This window comes from Suillus fuscotomentosus, assembly GCF_016647785.1.
Source record: "Suillus fuscotomentosus strain FC203 chromosome Unknown F5891scaffold_47, whole genome shotgun sequence".
Taxonomy (NCBI): domain Eukaryota; kingdom Fungi; phylum Basidiomycota; class Agaricomycetes; order Boletales; family Suillaceae; genus Suillus; species Suillus fuscotomentosus.
In genome coordinates, this window is record NW_024539559.1 from 209850 (window position 1) to 227686 (window position 17837).

At 44.9% G+C, this 17837-nt stretch overlaps 6 protein-coding genes across 6 annotated transcripts; 3 read left to right on the forward strand and 3 right to left on the reverse strand.

Moving 5' to 3' along the window:
* Window positions 1-62: 62 nt before the first annotated feature.
* F5891DRAFT_1192057 (uncharacterized protein) lies at window positions 63-1241 on the forward strand (the record flags this gene model as incomplete). Its single annotated transcript, XM_041367550.1, has 6 exons — window positions 63-176; window positions 229-493; window positions 546-592; window positions 640-789; window positions 838-1111; window positions 1159-1241. 6 exons carry the CDS (start codon window positions 63-65, stop codon window positions 1239-1241), a joined length of 933 nt encoding a protein of 310 aa, XP_041222924.1.
* A 1497-nt stretch (window positions 1242-2738) lies between these two features.
* F5891DRAFT_982735 (uncharacterized protein) lies at window positions 2739-4222 on the forward strand (the record flags this gene model as incomplete). Its single annotated transcript, XM_041377249.1, has 6 exons — window positions 2739-2980; window positions 3059-3243; window positions 3270-3581; window positions 3637-3752; window positions 3807-3947; window positions 4004-4222. 6 exons carry the CDS (start codon window positions 2739-2741, stop codon window positions 4220-4222), a joined length of 1215 nt encoding a protein of 404 aa, XP_041222925.1.
* Window positions 4223-9208: 4986 nt separating this feature from the next.
* Window positions 9209-10026, forward strand: F5891DRAFT_982736 (uncharacterized protein; the record flags this gene model as incomplete). Its single annotated transcript, XM_041377250.1, has 6 exons — window positions 9209-9259; window positions 9302-9370; window positions 9420-9480; window positions 9620-9672; window positions 9743-9793; window positions 9919-10026. The coding sequence occupies 6 exons, from the start codon at window positions 9209-9211 to the stop codon at window positions 10024-10026; spliced, it is 393 nt and encodes a 130-aa protein (XP_041222926.1).
* A 1347-nt stretch (window positions 10027-11373) lies between these two features.
* Window positions 11374-13916, reverse strand: F5891DRAFT_1192060 (uncharacterized protein; the record flags this gene model as incomplete). Its single annotated transcript, XM_041367551.1, has 11 exons — window positions 11374-11443; window positions 11536-11678; window positions 11727-11873; window positions 11921-12106; window positions 12165-12202; window positions 12252-12600; window positions 12660-12716; window positions 12768-12940; window positions 13000-13504; window positions 13554-13714; window positions 13748-13916. The coding sequence occupies 11 exons, from the start codon at window positions 13914-13916 to the stop codon at window positions 11374-11376; spliced, it is 1998 nt and encodes a 665-aa protein (XP_041222927.1).
* A 399-nt stretch (window positions 13917-14315) lies between these two features.
* Window positions 14316-14690, reverse strand: F5891DRAFT_1192061 (uncharacterized protein; the record flags this gene model as incomplete). The annotated part of the gene is made up of 1 exon (XM_041367552.1): window positions 14316-14690. One exon carries the CDS (start codon window positions 14688-14690, stop codon window positions 14316-14318), a length of 375 nt encoding a protein of 124 aa, XP_041222928.1.
* A 48-nt stretch (window positions 14691-14738) lies between these two features.
* Window positions 14739-17521, reverse strand: F5891DRAFT_1192062 (uncharacterized protein; the record flags this gene model as incomplete). The annotated part of the gene is made up of 5 exons (XM_041367553.1): window positions 14739-14957; window positions 15017-15180; window positions 15234-15264; window positions 15316-17200; window positions 17262-17521. 5 exons carry the CDS (start codon window positions 17519-17521, stop codon window positions 14739-14741), a joined length of 2559 nt encoding a protein of 852 aa, XP_041222929.1.
* Between the last annotated feature and the right edge of the window lie 316 nt (window positions 17522-17837).

A 17837-nucleotide genomic window follows, 5' to 3' on the forward strand; every position in this document is an offset into this window, starting at 1 on the left:
AATATTCCATTATCGTGTGAACATCCCTGACCTCTTGTTTTTTTCTGCTCACCATTTTCAACATGTCAAATATTATCCTTTCTACGTGCAACTCACTTTTGAACCTCGATGTTCTTGGAATTGAACACAATGAGAATGACCTAGCATATTGGCTCCAGACAAAAGGATTTGAAATTGTCAGTGCACTTATATGTATTTAATATTGTTCCCTCATTTCTACATTCCCAGCTTCCAGCTCCCATTTTCACCGCATCTTCCGTGCTTTTTGGATTGGTGGATCCTCTTGATATCAAGGCTCTTATTGAAGCGAGCCTACAAGAGGACGCAAGGCAGACAGGCCTCCAGCATGAAGAGGAAAGTTGCTTGGAATACCTCAAGCGAGGAGGCCATCTTTTTATGGAGGAACACATGGATCGTGCTCAAATGGAAGTATCGTTGTTCAGTACCACTATTGCGAGCTTGTGTGAAGAACTGGACGCTAGATGTCACCCAAGTGAGCCATGATGTTCGAAGAATCTTGTCCGACACTCTAAAATTACTTCTAGCTCTATGTCGTGTTGATCCAAAGAAGCTGGTCACAATCAAAGCTGTTGTGTTTGTGGGAGCACGCCAAATGTCCGTTCAGTCAATTGCTTCCAGCCTACAAAGGCTGTTCAAGAAAAATGCTATGCATGGCTTCGCACATCATCGCAGTCTCAGGATATCACACAAGATTCCAGTGCCAGTCGAATACTTCATGATTTCCCCTTAACTTCACAATGTCCCTGTCCGCACGACCATGTCCTTAGGGTAAGTCCTGTTCATATTACGAGGACCCAGTATTTTGACACTGTACAGCCCGACAATCAATTTATTCCACTTCCTCATGTCATGAAAGCTTGGGTAGATAACTTCACATACAGTGCATATACAAACATGTCTTTGGCAGAAGCTAATGCGCCCCTACACCCCGACCACGGTAACAGCTTCACAGCAAAGGAGTCTAAATCACTAAATGTGCTCAAGTCTGACTTCCACATTCTGGACTTGAAGAAGCAACGCGCACAGTCAGAAGTTGACATGTTGTCTGAAGCTATTGTACGCATCGCCGAGTTCCACCATAGTGATGATGGTGAGCATGTAGCATTTTGAGTTTTCTCTCACTAAGGTTATATGTAGGTACTACCGAGACGGATGAATCCGATTCACTTGACGACTGGATGTCAACCTCATCCTTATCTTCCAGTTGCTGGTCACTCTAGTGATGCTCTTACTTGTAGATGTACCACCAGGTCTAAGTTCCCCGCATGCTGTTTCACTGTCATATTATTACGCATGTCAGTCATATGATGAACTCTATTTATGTTATTTCTGTTCCTGCTTGTCTACTACTATGATCAAAATTTTGTATCTGTTTGCGTGCAATGGAAGTAAAGCTTTTGGGCCATAGATATTTTAACATCCAGGGGATATACATGGTCGCTCACCCTATATCCGAGTCATCACTTTTGCAGGTGTCCAAATGAGGATCTGAACGCATGTTGGTACTTAGGTAAGGTTTTGTGCTCAACTACGCTCAAATCTGAACTTTGTATCCGATAGGTAATACCTCGATCTGAGCAACTTAGACATTCATGTCCAGGATATCTCGTCTACTCATGTTTCATCAGACTTTTGGTGAGATCTTTGACTATGATTCTGTATCTCGAATCGATTACTAATTTTGTTCTAACCCCTATGTAGCAGTGCTTGTCTCCGCCAAGTTGAATGGCTTGAACCTAACAACCTAGCAGGGTTCGGATACAAAAGATGAGGCGGGACGCGTCTGGTTCGACATGCTTTGTCAAACGCTGTCTGTGCATCTCACATATTTTCCATGACGAGCAGTTGCTAGTGCTCTCTTAGGTGTCTTGTTCTCCTGTTTCGTACCACGTGCGCCACTGACAAGCAACTACTTGACAGTATTTGATACTTTGGTAATGCAGACTCAGTGTTAGTGGTTGCTACTTTGTTGAAATTTTAGTTTATTGGGATTATTTTAGGATAGGGCCGCACGCTATATCAGACATCATGCAAGTAACATTCTATTCTACCGACTACTAATTCATCCTGCCATTCCTCTAACCCGCTCCCTAATACCACCCTTTCGCTTTTGCACTGCCTCCTGAACACTCGCTCGCTCTCCTTGGGACCTCATCGACTTGATTTTACAGGTATGTCAGCATTAGTATTCGATTCTCTGCTCAACCAGTGTCGTTAATGTACCTTGATAAGACCTTCAAGATGCGTCGCCGGCACCACCCTTTTCTCCATTGTCCTGTGCGAACCTACTGGTGCCCCGTCTCTCTCTCTCTCGGCGCAATATTCTTGTTTTACAACTAGATTGGCTACACATTTGTTTAGATAGATCATTTTTACAAACCTCTCTATATGCAATATGATCAGTATATGATCACAAATCGATCAATAATGTCAAGTCGCATTGTTTTGCGGACCCATGAGTACGAAAAAGTGTGTTGTTTCACACAATACAGAACAGTGTGCTAATAGTTCGTGTTTACCAGCAGCATCTACCTTTTTGGGTCGTAGACATCGCCACATACAACTTCTTCAGCCACTCACACATCTGTTCCAACCTCAGGTCTATCAGCAAACGTGTTCATCCGATCAGACTGCAAGGAATACCTTTATCTTCCCTTGCAACTGCTCTATCTTGACATTTACATTCCCTTTCTCTCGTCCCAATGAGACCTAATGCAATGGCCAGGCCAGAAATTGATGGAACGACGCATGCACACAAACCATCTCTCTCCTTTGCCGATTCTCCTGCACTTGAGCGTACACCACATGGTATGGCCACGTTCCGTGCACTTGAATCAGAAACCGGGCTACCAAGAATCCCGAATGGGTACGGTTCATCTGCCTCTACAAATGATTGTGGCAGCGAAGCAGACGAAGCATTAATGTCAATGGATAATGACTTTGGAGAGAAACGCAAGCTGTGAGCCTCACCTTCTTGTTCTTCTGCCAATTCTCCGTCCATTACTAACTGTAGTACCTCTTCACTTATTTAATGCAGAAACGGTTCATCTTATGGTCCTCGTAAATGCGCACGTCTCATCCCTGCTCCCTTTGCGCCTATTCCCACCGCAGACGACCCGAACTCGAGCTGGTGGTGCTATGTTCAGTCCGACTCACTTCTCGCCAATGGACTTCCAGCTCTTCCCCAGCCCTTCGTTGCATCAACCCCCATCCGCAATTTCTGTCCGTAGAAAAGTATAAGGATAAAGGTACTCTCGCGCCCAACATCCTCCTCACTGTCATGAATACGAACATTAAAACGCTCAAACGGGTCCGATGGATGCACGCTAAGTTTACCACGCTCAACCTGAATGTAGAAGAGGGTGGAATGGGGGACGAGCTGCCAGATATTGGGGAAGAAGGCAGGGTTGACAAGGTCATAGATGAGCGACCATGGCAAGCAAGATATGCTGACCTTGGACAGGTCAAGGGATCGGTGGAACTAGAAGTGAGTGAGAAGAATGCGGATGAGTGTCTGAAATGGATGAATCGGAAGGTAATAGAGCATAAAGGATTTCAAGGTGCGTTCCAAACTCCTCTTTCATCATCATGCACTTACTTTTGTTGTATTTCCAGGGACGTCAAGCATTGCACTGGATGTGATGGTGGGGGTAACATCTGAGTATTTGCTCAATGTCGGTCGAATGCTACGATTGATGTGCGATGAGTATGTGAAGAGCATGACACCAGAGGTAGTACATCTCACATGTTTCACTCATCATTAACTTACTGGTAGTATGCTATAGGAAATCATTCTTCATACACTCTTCGAGAGTGGAATCGCGAAGATTCAAGATCTTGAACTGTACATCAAGGACGACATCATCCGGCATGGTTCGCGCCTTATCAACCTCGAGAAAAAGCTTGTTGGAGCGTATCGCAAAGCTGTAAGTAGCTACTCACTGGAACATTCACTGTACTCATCATATGCACACATACATAGGTGGAACTTATCGACAATGGCACACTTTTTGCTGGTGAGGATTACGAAGGTGACAACAGTGCCTTTGTTACAGGTGGGTTTTATGACTCACTTGGTGATGATTTTCTCGGGTTACAGGAGCTTGGCGTCGCTGCGGAATTGGGGCTATCGAGTCTCACTATCCCAAAGAAGCTACTCAAAGGGAAATCACGGGGAACAGCAGGGGGTGCTATCGAGTAGTACGTCTTTGTCTATCCAGTCTCCTGAATTGTCATCTAATTTTGTTCCGCTCTCAGAGCAAAACTCAGAGAACAGCTACCACCATATCCATCATCTCCTTCGCTGCTTCCTATCACAAGCAAGAATGTGGGCAATCAGATCGGGTTATTGTGTTCCTACTTTCAAGTGCGGCTTTCGTAGTACTACAGCGCTTCTACATATTCACACTCCTATGTATAAGTGTTGCAACATATTATGACTCTGGTGACAGTCTGTGGCACAACCAATTAACTAGTAGCAGCCATGGGCACAGTGTCAGCCACGACACACGCGGCCGCGGCGCGCCGACCAATGACTGTGGGTCACGTGGCATGTTGTGACCATGAGATTGGTAGGATGGGTCAGATGTCTCGGATGAGTCTCGGGTCCTCTCGTCATGGTGGCAAGTACATTTTCATTGCTTTCGAGTTGACACATTAACTCACATCTACGAATAATCATTTTCATAGATTTCATTACTACGGGTCTCAATGAACTGTGTCTCCTACAGGAGCCCTTGAATGAACCTGTTCTGCAAAAAGCTTAATTTGGTTGCGGTTTTGCTTTGGTTTTACCACCAAGCATGGCAAGGGTACTGCAGACATTTATCTTGTTCCCCTTCCAGATTCAAAGTGGAAGGCCTACTACACTCTGTTAACCTATCTTAATTCATTGACCAATTTCCCTCAAAAGGTGTGCAATCACGTTCCTTCGAGAGCACTTTCTGACTCTGGAAGCTCAGTCCCCTCAGCAACAGCCTGAGGGAGGCTGATCATGGCACGCTTGTCATCGATAGGAAGCCTCGGGTTGGGGATAGTGTTCGTCCCATCACAATTTTGGTATTCACATCTAGCTAAAGGCTTGAAGGTGATTTCATAGCGGACCGTTACAAGGCTCTTTGTCTGCATGTTATGATTTGTTCGTGCCTTTTCCTCTATGGAAAGGGATTGACTAACACACTTACAGGGTACAACCGAACACCTTACCTGAAGTGAGTGGTTTGTCAGAACTCCTTTGATTCTTTTGTAATCCGGTTTGCAGCTTTCCACCAACATGGCCAGTCTACACCCCAGCTGCAAAAGTACAGTATTACCCACACGACGTTTGGACGGCCTCGACGATCACCAAAACATCTTGGAACGATAGCACTAGGGTTCTGACCGTTAAGCACCACATTTTTTCCACTGGATCTGGCAGTCGCCTGAAAGTTCCCGACATCCCTGGGAAGGTATGTAATTCTCGAACTCATCAAACGTGACTCATGGACGCAGGCAAGCTTCAAAGGGTCTGCCGTGCACTCGTCAGAGTTCAATTCTGCAGCTGATCATATTGGTAAGACAAAGCAATCGTAGTCGGATGTTGCATTTCTGGTTGGTTTGTCACATCTTTTGTATCGAACGAGGTCTAAATATTTCATCAGCACATGACATTGCTCAAGATTTCTGTAGTCACGGTGTCGACATCACAATGTGTGTTCTTTGGTTCAAGTTATATCATTTTCATATCTCACAGAATACTAGGTATCAATGATCGTCGACATTCGTGATCTCGACGGAGTCAGTGGCAGCAATGCTAGGTGATAATTGTTCCCATGGTCGTCGGTAGCTTTAACTTGGATGGGTTCATGGATACATTCATGGAGGTACATCACTACGAAGCTTCAGAGGATATCCTCACTGATTGACCATATGCATTGCACAGTTCTTTGGCTGGGACTTCAGCTTGTTATGGCAGACCGCCAACCAAAGACATTGTGAAGCATTTCTCTGCGCTGATCGTGTGATTGAAGTGGCTGGGTCTCATCAGTATATGATGCTCATGATTAGCGAGGCTGTGAAGCCCGTTTATCACGAATGGTTTTCTGGTGAGCAGTTCTGGACAATCTGAAAATCGAGACTCATTCTAGTGTCCTTCAGCCTTCAAGTACAAGTGTACTTCACGTTGTGTCACAAAGGGAGACGAAGCTGTTACTGCGAGCAATTATGAAATGGCTGTTGAACTCTATTCAGCAGGGATAAGCCTGGACTCTTTGCGAGTCTCTTTTTGCGTGCCGAAGTAAGGCAAATTTGACACGAAGGCTCTATACAGAGGCCCTTGACGATGCAGAAAAGGTGCGAGTGATGTTTATTGTCGAGCTCAAGTGCTGATACCAGCGATGCACAGGTCATTGAACTGAGCACTTCGTCTTATACTGGGTACAAATTGAAGTATGTAATGCTTCATGAAGTACAACGCTACGATGAAGCGATTGAGGCGTTTAAAACCACACTTTTCAAGTTGGACAATGCAATTGACCCGAAGATACGAGGTAAGCACCATGTACCTTGCGTCAAATAGAAGATGGATAATCCATTCTCCAAAGTTGTGTCAGCAATATGCCAGGTCAACAGGTTGGCACTCCATGTACATGACACATTTAACAAAAGATTTTATTGTTTTCAACATATACACTCTAGGCTAGTGCTGCACCACCTCCGGTCCAATGACGTCCACCTGCTTATCGGGTACCCCAGGGTTTTTTCGATGGATTCCCACCAAAATGTTCCCATGCATGTCATCACTATCAATTCAGTTTTGTTTTCCTGACCTTGATATCCTCAGTCCTCTGCACGAAGCCATCCCCACTCTTCAGCACCGCCAGGCGACACAGTTTCTTGGTCGTTTATTCCACTGCAACCGCAGCCCCTCCAGTGCTCATGCTACGTCACCATCCTCCCCTCTCGACTGGGCTCGAAATATTCTGAAACGGCATGCACAACGTGATGAAGGTATCCAATTGCAAGGGCGCAGCCCTGCAGTTGCCAAGGTTCCATATGCGAAGGGCAAGCGTGTATGTTCCTTCTCTTCCTTGATCGTCCTACACCACTTAATTTCATGTAGAGAAATGCCTGTGCGAGGGAGAAACGAAACCTTGCCTAGCTGTCTATAATGACGACTTCCCACTGAGCTGGCTGATACTTACAATACCTCACTACCTTGGGCAGTTGTTAGGCAGCTGCATCAACATATGGTTCCTATGATTGCTGAGACTGCAGACAAGTATGTTGGATGATTCGAAGGCTCACTTCCAGATACATTAATCACAATCGCAGGGCGATTCTAGATGGATTGGCGTAAGGTTGGCTTCGAAACCAATCTTGGCATACATGGAGTAGGTAGCGAGTACATCTATCATCGACGGGAATATTAAAATCAAGAATGGTTCCGCAATTGAGTCCTTCACAGAAAACGGCCTTCAATTTGCTGATGGCACCGAGCTACAGGCAGATATCATGGTATTTGCTACAGGGTATAATCATATTTCACTTTGACGAGCAGGACTCATAATTGCTTACAGTTATGGCGATCCCTGTGACTTCATGCCTGAAGTCTGGAGATGAAATCACATCAAAAATCACCAGGGTCTGGGGTTTAGATGAAGAAGGGCAATCTGCGGGAGTGTGGAGGTACTGCAGGCATGATGGTTTGTAGTTCGCAAATGGAATTTTGCATTGTTCTTGTTATGGGCGCATCAGTTTCATTTTGATTAACAGGTAATTTGGCTCTATCGTGTTTTCACAGTCTCCAGTTGGCCATGTGTGAGTTCCTTCCTTGTGGTATATAGAGCGTTGCTGATGATCGAAAATATAGAAATAAAAGCAATAGAAGGTATTTTGAATAAGGCGGATATTGTTATTTGATGACATTTCAGAGATCTGCTTATGATCAGGGCTGGAAGACCTGTAAAATGTATGAGTACTTATTGTGTGAATTAAAGGTGTATGTACAATGAATTCAAGGCAATTTTCACTGGAGCCCTCATACAATGGTCACAGTAGTGCTTGACGGGCTGAACACAATTGATACTGAGCCGTTGTCTGTGCCTGATATGTTAGATAGGATCTCACTTGTGATAATATCATCTGATCTTAAAGTTAAACATAATAATGTATTTTGAGGCCAGTCAAGAAATGTTACATTATCACAGTGCCATCACCTTATGATACATGTATCAGAATTATATCACCCTCATAAAATCATATAATTTCACAACTGAATGTGTTTCAATGCCAGTCAATTATAATGGTTGAGTCATACTGTTGATGGCTTATAACACACATCGAATTGTATCTCCCTCATAAAATCATATCTTATTTCATATATGTGTGACACCATGATAATATCATATCATTTTGCAGCTGAATGTGTTTCAATGCCAGCCAATTATAATGGTTGAATCATACTGCTGACGGCTTATAACACACACATCGAAATTGTATCTCCCTCATAAAATCATATCTTATTTCATATATGTGTGACACCATCATATCATTTTTCAGCTGAATGTGTTTCAATGCCAGCCAATTATAATGGTTGAATCATACTGCTGACGGCTTGTAACACACACATCGGAATTGTATCTCCCTCATAAAATCATATCTTATTTCATATATGTGTGACACCATCATATCATTTTTCAGCTGAATGTGTTTCAATGCCAGCCAATTATAATGGTTGAATCATACTGCTGACGGCTTGTAACACACACATCAGAATTGTATCTCCCTCATAAAATCATATCTTATTTCATATATGTGTGACACCATCATATCATTTTTCAGCTGAATGTGTTTCAATGCCAGCCAATTATAATGGTTGAATCATACTGCTGACGGCTTATAACACACACATTGAAATTGTATTTCCCTCATAAAATCATATCTAATTTCATATATGTGTGACACCATGATAATATCATATCATTTTGCAGCTGAATGTGTTTCAATGCCAGCCAATTATAATGGTTGAATCATACTGCTGACAGCTTGTAATACACACATCAGAATTATATCTCGCTTATAAAATCATATCTTATTTCATAAATGTGTGATACAATCATAAGAATATTTAAATCTAAAACTAGACACATAATAATGTGTTTTGTTTGTCATATATATCTGGTCATAACAGTTTCAGGTCAATTTCCTGATGCAGTCAGTCAGGGCCCTCAGTGTCATGGCAAACGCCACAATTGTAACGGTGGATACATCATGATTGAGCCTCCCTCCTGGTACTACAAAGATTAACGATGCTGCTGCAGTGGCAGGAAGGAGAGATAGCTGGTATGACCCCTTCAAGACCTGGTCTGAGGTAAGTACGCATGTCGAGGATTACCACACATTTCACGATGTTTTGTTAGACATATACCTTTGATCTTTTGGTAAAATTGACCGAGGCACAGCACAAACTTGTTCTCGGAGGTAAACACAATCTACTCTCGAGGTTAAATGAGTAATCTGGCGAGCAACTTCTGTGGAGTGAGCAGTCTGGTCCCCAAATGTTGACCCAATCATGTCGCCACGCGCTGCATCAGCAGAAATTTTGATTTTTCTGGAGCAGCAAGCAGCACTGGTGCTGTACTTGACATCACCGAGGCACTTCCTCAATTGCATGTGAGTAGTGCTTTTTGATGTAGAAGATGTAGAAGTACTTAAACGACAGATGAATGATGCAGGATGTCAGGTACAGGATGATACAGCGCAGCATCAATGCCATCCCACTCCAGCTGCAGCGGTGTGCGCTTTGATCGGACGCATGCCATTTATACCCTTGATTTCGAACTTGATCTGAACTCTGGGTCTTTTCACGATTGGTCTTGGCGTTCATAGTCTGTGCTGTCGCTTACAGGATGTGTACAGCTCTTGTTCACTGAAAACCTGACTTATGTCGAGAAATATATGCCTCTGCTCTGCGAGAAGTCATGCAGTGAAATGGACTTGGATGCAATGTTCGAAGGAATGCACTGAACAACAAAGTATGTCAATAAATCATATCTATACTATGTGTAGTCCATATCTTGACTGGGATTCTGGAAATAATAGGCAACAACGCCCATAGATGACTGTACTGATGTAGGAATGCCTAGTATCGAATGATTCTCCACATCCCATACCCTTGTCATTCCATTGTTTAGCAGATCCACGCACCACTCACCCTACAGCTTGACTTCAACAGACAAACAATACTCCACCGGTGTTTGGGCGAACACCTTGCCTCTCTCGATGTCCCACAATCTCATCACCACTACCCACATCTTCCGGTCAGGAGACAACAGGTAGCTTACTTGTGGTGCGCCTTCTCCATCTCGTTAGTCTTACCCTATAGGTTATTTGGTCACCACTCTCCAAGTTCCATACTCGCAGGTTGCTGCTTGAACAGGCGTTGATCTGATATTCGCCTGGCAGGTGGAACGAGCTGTGTTGTCCATATTTCTGGCAGGGCGTTGTTGCTGACATCCATCTAGCGTTGCAGTACGTGATTGTTACCCGAAGCAACTGGAAACGATTGGATAGTAGACAGTGGTTGGGACCGAGCAATAGCAATGTTCCATCTGGATACTGATGAGATTGCCGTCAGGCAGACTGCCGAATGAGCTCTATTGCAATGAGATAAATGAAGCTAGGTATGTATGAGTGCTATGGTCGAGAAGGCAGTACAGGATCATTAAGAGTGACCAGGGAAGGCAAAGAAGCAGAATCCCGGAATATGCAGAAGTTTCTTGGCCACTCTGTCAAGTCTAGATAAGGGACACAAGTGGAGTATAACATTTCTAGCGCCTGCCTTGACATTATCTTCCGCGCTTTCTGGGTGGTCACGCTAGTGTCTAGAAGACATCTGTTGCACATTTGGCATATCTGAGGGCCTGACTTAAGAAGTCGGGTGCATCAGTTGGGAGGAGATCAGATCAGATTGTCTTGTCCGAATCTGCAAACCAGAATGATCTGTACAGAGCTGTACAGAGCTGTACAGCGCACAAGCTCTACAGCTTGGTCCCTACTAGCCAGTTTGTCACAGTAGCTCCTTACTTTGTGGATATCTGTACAGATACTCACAGACCACCCAGTAAATAACAACTACCTGTGAAATTGCACATTTTTTCACTGTCTATGTATGTACAGACACTCACAGAGCACTCGGAGAGCAATCATTGTGCACACATTCATTTATGTACAGTCAAGGTGTTTAGGAACGATGGCAATATATTCAATCACATGGTATGGAAACATCAGTATACTAGTAGTAGCAAAATACAAAACAAAAAACGGCTCCCAAACTATGGTAGTACTGTAACTCGGACACAGGAATGTGAAGACTTAGTCGAGGATGATTTGTAGATGGGTGTGTTTGGTCTCCTCAGCACCATCGAGTTTTAGACATGCGGCCCTGGGTGAAAATAATCAGCATCCGAAATTTCAATAAAAAAAGGTTGTTCTTGCCATCCTGTTTCAGCCCATTCCTGAAGTTGTGCTACTAACCTGGGACCGTGATATGGATGTTGAAGAATTTGATCGATCATTCTGACCATCTGGCGGTATATCGGGCCGTATTCCTTGGTGGAGAACTTGGGATAAGATTTGCCGTGACCGTTTTTGACGAGACCGTCAAGGACACAGTTGTACTATAAAAATGTCAATACATGATGTCAAGGCAGAAAGTAAGAAAGTACCGCAGCAGAAACCAAAGCCAAACATGAGATGGGCAATTGCTTGTGAAAGATATCTGGCCTCTTCCAGGCAATTCGGTATGGCCCCATGTAAAAGAATCCAATAACTGCGTCAAGAAGGCCAGGATGAGCGAAATTCCTTGTTTTGCCCTAGTGATTTTAATGTATGTCGTCAGAGTCAGTGCACAATCACTCACCAATGCATCCAATCCAAACCGTAAAAACTCGGATTCCGAAAGTAATTGTGAAGCAGCATTCTGGACCCACATTGCATGTTCTTGAGTGGGGACTGACATGGGGGGAACAAGTGAGTATGCAAGAGGTGCTAAGCCTATGGCAGTTGTCTTGAGTTCTGATCGCCAGGTCGAAAGATCGTCATATAACTTCAATAAAGACCTATTGTATCAGTGAGACTGTAAATTAAGAGAGCGAAACACGTACCAATTGAGCCATGTTACACTTTTGCTCCGGCCAAACCCCTGGATTGCAACATGAAACAAATTAGCGCAAGAAGAAGCAAACACGCACCAGCTTCGAATTGTTTTCCTTCCTTGTCCCAAATGACTAAAGTTGCAATGAGAACTTCAGTTACTGACCCTGGAAGATCATCAACAAAACTCGGGAACAGATCGTCAAGTGCGTGTTCCACACGACATTCTCCCTTGGTGTGCTCAAGGAAGCTTTTCCAGCGCAGCCCGTACCAAGCTAATAGAGTAGGTTTGGGCCCATCTTCTGACCGTTTCGTCTTTCTGTTTCTCCGGGGAGCCTGTTGGTCATCAGCGTGCTCGGCTACTTGATGAAGCAGCTCAAGAGTTTCAGGGTCGGGAAGGCGGGGCTGGCCATTTTTCTTGTGGTGGGACTCCAACACATCGCTAGGCTTCGAGGTATGCAAACGATCACTGTGAGCCTCGTTCAGAATAAAAACCATTTGCTCACCTCAGAACGTTGTGTCTGTTGTTGCTGTTGCACTCCTACCGAAGGATCCAGAGAGCCCTTAAGAGCAAAAAGAATAAGAGCAATGCCAGTAAATCCATGTCAGCATACCTGGGAGTCACTTTTCTGGTGGACGGTCGAGGATTGAGAGTTTGCTACAGTGTTTTTATTGAGGCTCGTCTGAGCAGCCGCGTCATCCTCATCGTGGGAGTACTGAAAATCAAATTCAGGTGAGAGATGACGAACGACTCGAGGCTGCGAAGGTAGCGATTTGTTTGAAAAGCCTGTAAGATTGAAAGAGGGAACAACATCAGGTGGATCTCAGTACGATAAAGGAAATTACCTGGATGGCCATTGTGACATTGGTACCCATTCTCATTGGTGTGCTCATCCTCGTCTGACTCATTCTCATCCTCTTCCCTCTCCCCATCCTCGTCCTCATCCCCATCCTCATCCTCATCCTCGTCTTCATCATCGCTGTCGTTGGTGCTGCTGACTTTGGGTCCGCTGTTCAATAGCTGGGATTCTCGCAGTATAGATTGACACCTGACATTGTTGTCCTCCTCGAAAAGGGCTGGATCCAAGTTTTTTTCCATGAAGGTGGTGAGTGGCAGTATGATATTGCGTGGGTTTGGATCACGAGCTACTTTCGTAGCACGCTTCTTGACAGCCTTCGAGCCAACAGCGACATGTGGATTGTTAGCCTCGTGAAGACTACGGCCAGCACTGGGAGGAGCAACCAAACCAAACCTTCCGCCAGGTTGGTGCATTGAAAGACCAGGACCTGTGTTATCAATGCTCACAGGACCATTGGTAACTGTTAGTGAACTATAAGGTGGAGGAACCGCCTGAATGCAAACATCAGCATTAGTAAAAACGAATACTTACATGCCTGACCTTTGAACGACCCTTCCGTCCTTTACGAGCTGGTTCCGGAGCCTGAGGGTTCACTGGGATACTAGGACTGAGGGATGTGGAGCCCTTGGGAGGACGACTTCGAGACTGAGACTCAAGGACTGCACCAATCTTTTCTAGCTGGCTGTTCCTACCTCCGGTCCCTGCGTTGGGGCGGCCAGAATGTCATGGAGCACCATCTTCAGCTTCAGCAAGGCCAAGGGAAACAAGTGGTACACTGAGTGTTTCGGTGAGGTCCATAGCCTGACAAGATTTTTTGGGTACACCTGCCCTGCCAGTTGAAGCATCTGAGCCTTTGCGCTTCAACCTCTTCTTCTTGGGGCTGTTAATAGCACGAGGAGGCATGATTGCAACTACATGGAGGATAGAGAAAGAGGTGAAGCCTGAGTCTAGCGATTCATCAAGTCGCAAACTCACCAGTCTTTTATATAATAATATCATGCCTCGGCGCCGGGTGGACCAACAGAACGGCCTTGATGTGAGTAATGGACAGTATTACATTTCAAAAATGCATGCAACATCACACTGAAGCGCATACCATGTAATAATCAATGCTGCATGTTTCGAGTGACTCATCTTGATGAGAATAAATGTGTGAAGTCAAGTTGCCAAGAAACATAATTTATAAGTCATACAAGTCACAACAACCAAAAATGCAGTACATTGGGTCAACGTGAGAATGAGAGTACAACAAAGTAGCAATGAAAAATGATGTTTACGTTGAATAATCAGCCTGTATGTATGCTAACCATCTGACTCATTGTCAGTCTCCAAAATACCATCAGCCTTCCGATGCTTGGGTAATTCCATGGGGAAAGATTGCGAAGCAGCACGCTTCTCGACACGGTCTGTGAGAATAGCAGCAGATTTTCTGAGCATCTTGACAGTGGAAATGAGCTCCTCATCATCCGGAAGGCGGTCAAGATGAGTGTTCAATAATGTAAGGATGGTGTTGAAGGAAACAGGGTTCTCCATGTTGTCCTTCAAAGCCGTAAGCCACTCCTTGGCGAGAGGGATTAAGTCTTTGAAGTAAGGATGGATCTCGTCTACAAGACGGTGTTCCTCCTTCTTGGTTGCGAAAAAATTGCCCTTGAAGGCCACGCAGGATTTGAGGTCCATGTTGTTCCAGCGATCAGGTATTGAGTTTCCTATCATATCCTGGCGTACCTAGCCATGGGGGCCACAGAATTTGATGCAAATCCAGATGAAGTTGAAGAAAAGTGATTTGAGGTCGTCTGAAAAGCATTGAATGACATGCAATACAGGCAATGCCAAAGCGTTTGAAGACATTTTCGGGATATATTTCGGTTTCTTTCCGCCCAGCACTGCCTGTTGTGCATCTGAGAGTTGGGCGAGAAGCCCGTGAGACATGAACGGGATTGTTCCCTGTAGATTGGATGAACAGATCAGTACTAGATGTACTGTAATTAACTGAACACACTTACCGTACCACCGATGGCATACTTCAGATCTGGGTTGATGCGCACTGCGAACTCCCAGTCAATTAGAAACCCTTTACTACCACCTCCTAACAGATCTACAATCATTGTGTTATTTAAGCTGCAGTCGCGGTGTAGAACCTTGTGTTCCTCCACCGCCGTGCATTGAACTGAAATTAGATTTGTCAGTTCAAAGATTGCCAATCAAAAAAAAACACTTTACTGATGACAATGTCCCTCAGCGCTTTCACGAACTCTTTAAGAGTTCAGAACATATGCAGGGGGCAAGCGCAGGGCGTCAAGACAAGTCGAATGTGTGAGCGACTGGTCCCTGCAATACTTAGGTGCTGCGGTTGTTTTCGATATTTGCTGGTCACATCAGGTTCTCCATTCGACCTTTCAACCACCCACCAATCCACCAACTCGGGAACGCCAGGGACGCCAGGCATGCACTTCAACATTTCGATCTCATTCAAGATCACCTGATCCTCCTTACCCTGAACCCAATGGTCTTTGATGATGAATTCCTTATCATCCAAAGAGACCAAGTAGCAGACAGTTCCGCGACTAACAAGGCCGCGACTCGCAAACAGGATCCTTGTGATCGTGTAGATCGTGTCCCTGACACGAATTTTGCCACACGGTTCAGGTGACTGAGCTGAATACGGGAATTGTGAAGGATGGGGTGTAGCAGAATAGATACTGTCAGGCTCCTCAGGCGCTTGGGATGCGAGGTTGAGAAGGGGGGCGCTGGAGATGGCAGTGGCTTGTACCAGGTGGGGATCCTCCAGATTCTTCATAGAAATGTGTGTACCATCGTCAGCATGCAACTCTGACTCTGACTCTGACTCGGACTCTGGTTCTGGCTCTGGCTCAGACTCGGGCTCTGAGTCGGGATATATCGTCTCGATGACAGCACTTGGTGCACCCTCAACATCATTGGGTGGTGGATAAGGGAGCTCAGATGTGGCTGCAGCCATGATGTGATCTGCAGGTTGCCATTTGGCAGGGAGGTTCTTGATCAGATGATAGTTATTGGTGTGGCGTTGGGGAGGAGAAATGTGTCTTGTGAAGGAGACTATCAAGTCATAGCCTATGCACTTGAGGCTGCCGAAATGAAGGGCAGCAATAATGTGAGCAACAATGCTTGGTTTTCGGTAGATATTGAAGGCAGGGGACACGACACCACTGGCATGATCATAGAAAAGGACTCTGAGCTCCCGGTACTCGTTGGTGAGTGATAGTACAAGCGCAAAGCGCCTCCAGGTCTGCTCGCTCAGCATGAGATATGCATGACTATCAGCAGCTTTCACGAGTCGCAATGCAGGTTGATATGAACTGTGCGTCAGCTCAGCTGATACCCTGATATTCCCCCAATTTGCTGTGATCTCATCTGATAAGAGGAGATCGGGTTTCCGGTTCACCTCACTACCAGGTAATGCTTTATGTGCATGGGCCGCAGTCCACGTGTGTGTCGCAGTGGGGTTGGCTAGTAGTTTGGGCTCTGCCTTCGCTAAGCAGATAGCCAAAGCATTGAAGAATGATGAGAAAATTTCTTCATGAGTTGCTTTTGCGGTTTCGCCAGTCCCTGCATTGCCCTCCGAATCTAAGCTTTCAGGTGGTTGAGAGTGAGTTGTTGATTCAGATTCGTTTGTGGGAGCAAGAGTTGGAAGGTCCCAGTTCCATAGCTGTGCATCAGTATCATACAATGGCACCAGGTCGTCTGGTGAATTTTTGCTGAATTTTGCTTTGGTACGTTCGTTGTGATAAAGGATGTTTTTGAGTGGGATCTGGAGTGTAGATAGATCCGGTAGAGGTATGCTGAAAGGCTGAAAGATATGAGAGAGCATGTGTCCCAGCGATTGCGAATCAGAGGGTTCATCTTCCTGTGTAACTAGATGATTTAGTTCCTCAGCTGTGTACTTGTTCATTGTAAGGGCATCGCCTGAAACAGCAGCAGGGAGCGAGACCAATGACGACAACTTTATTCCATAGCCACCCATCCTGAAAAAGAACTGAGGTGGCATTTGTTTGGTATACTCTAAGCTATAATATGACAACGGTGGGAGCAACAAGATGCCCTTATCGCACGGCGTCACTACATCCATCAATGCTTGTTGAACTAAGAATATATCAGAAAGAAGCTCGTTGACAACCAATAGCACGAAAGTTAAAAATACAGGCAGGAAGCTACATAGAGAGCGGAAAGAATGTGTTCTTGTCCCAAAATCTATTTACCCAAAACTCTGACGTGTGCTCCATGCTGTTCTGTGAGGTAAAATGGCTGTCTGCACTGGCTCCAAAGTGAGGAATGAGATTAACAGGAGCCTTGATCTGCGTCAGTGGTATAATATCGCCCACTAATGTACCGTTGGAATGTTTCGCCCTTCTAATCGAGTGCAACTGTGTGGCAGGATCACGAGCACTCATTGTACCATCAAACCGGTACATATAGACAAGGAAACGGTCCTCCCATGACCAATCCGTGTTGATTCTTCCAACTGGATGCATGATAAGTGTTACGAACTAGGGTAGTTCTAACAACAGTGACTCGACAGAGTTTCGAGCTGTTGAGTTTCGTGAAGTCCTTCAGAAAAGAAGGGGTTCAGTAAAGACTTAGTCGAAGGAGTGCTTCAACTAAGAATGCTAATTCAGACGACTTAAGATTGGAGGTCTTAAGCGAAGGAAGTTCTGGTAAAACCTAGTAAGATTCAAGTGAAGTTCTACAAGGCTAATACACATGCTTAAATAAGTCGATATGTGCGCACGGACCAAGGTAGTCGTGAGATATAAGTACATAGTTCAAGAAAGGCAAGTGATCATAAAT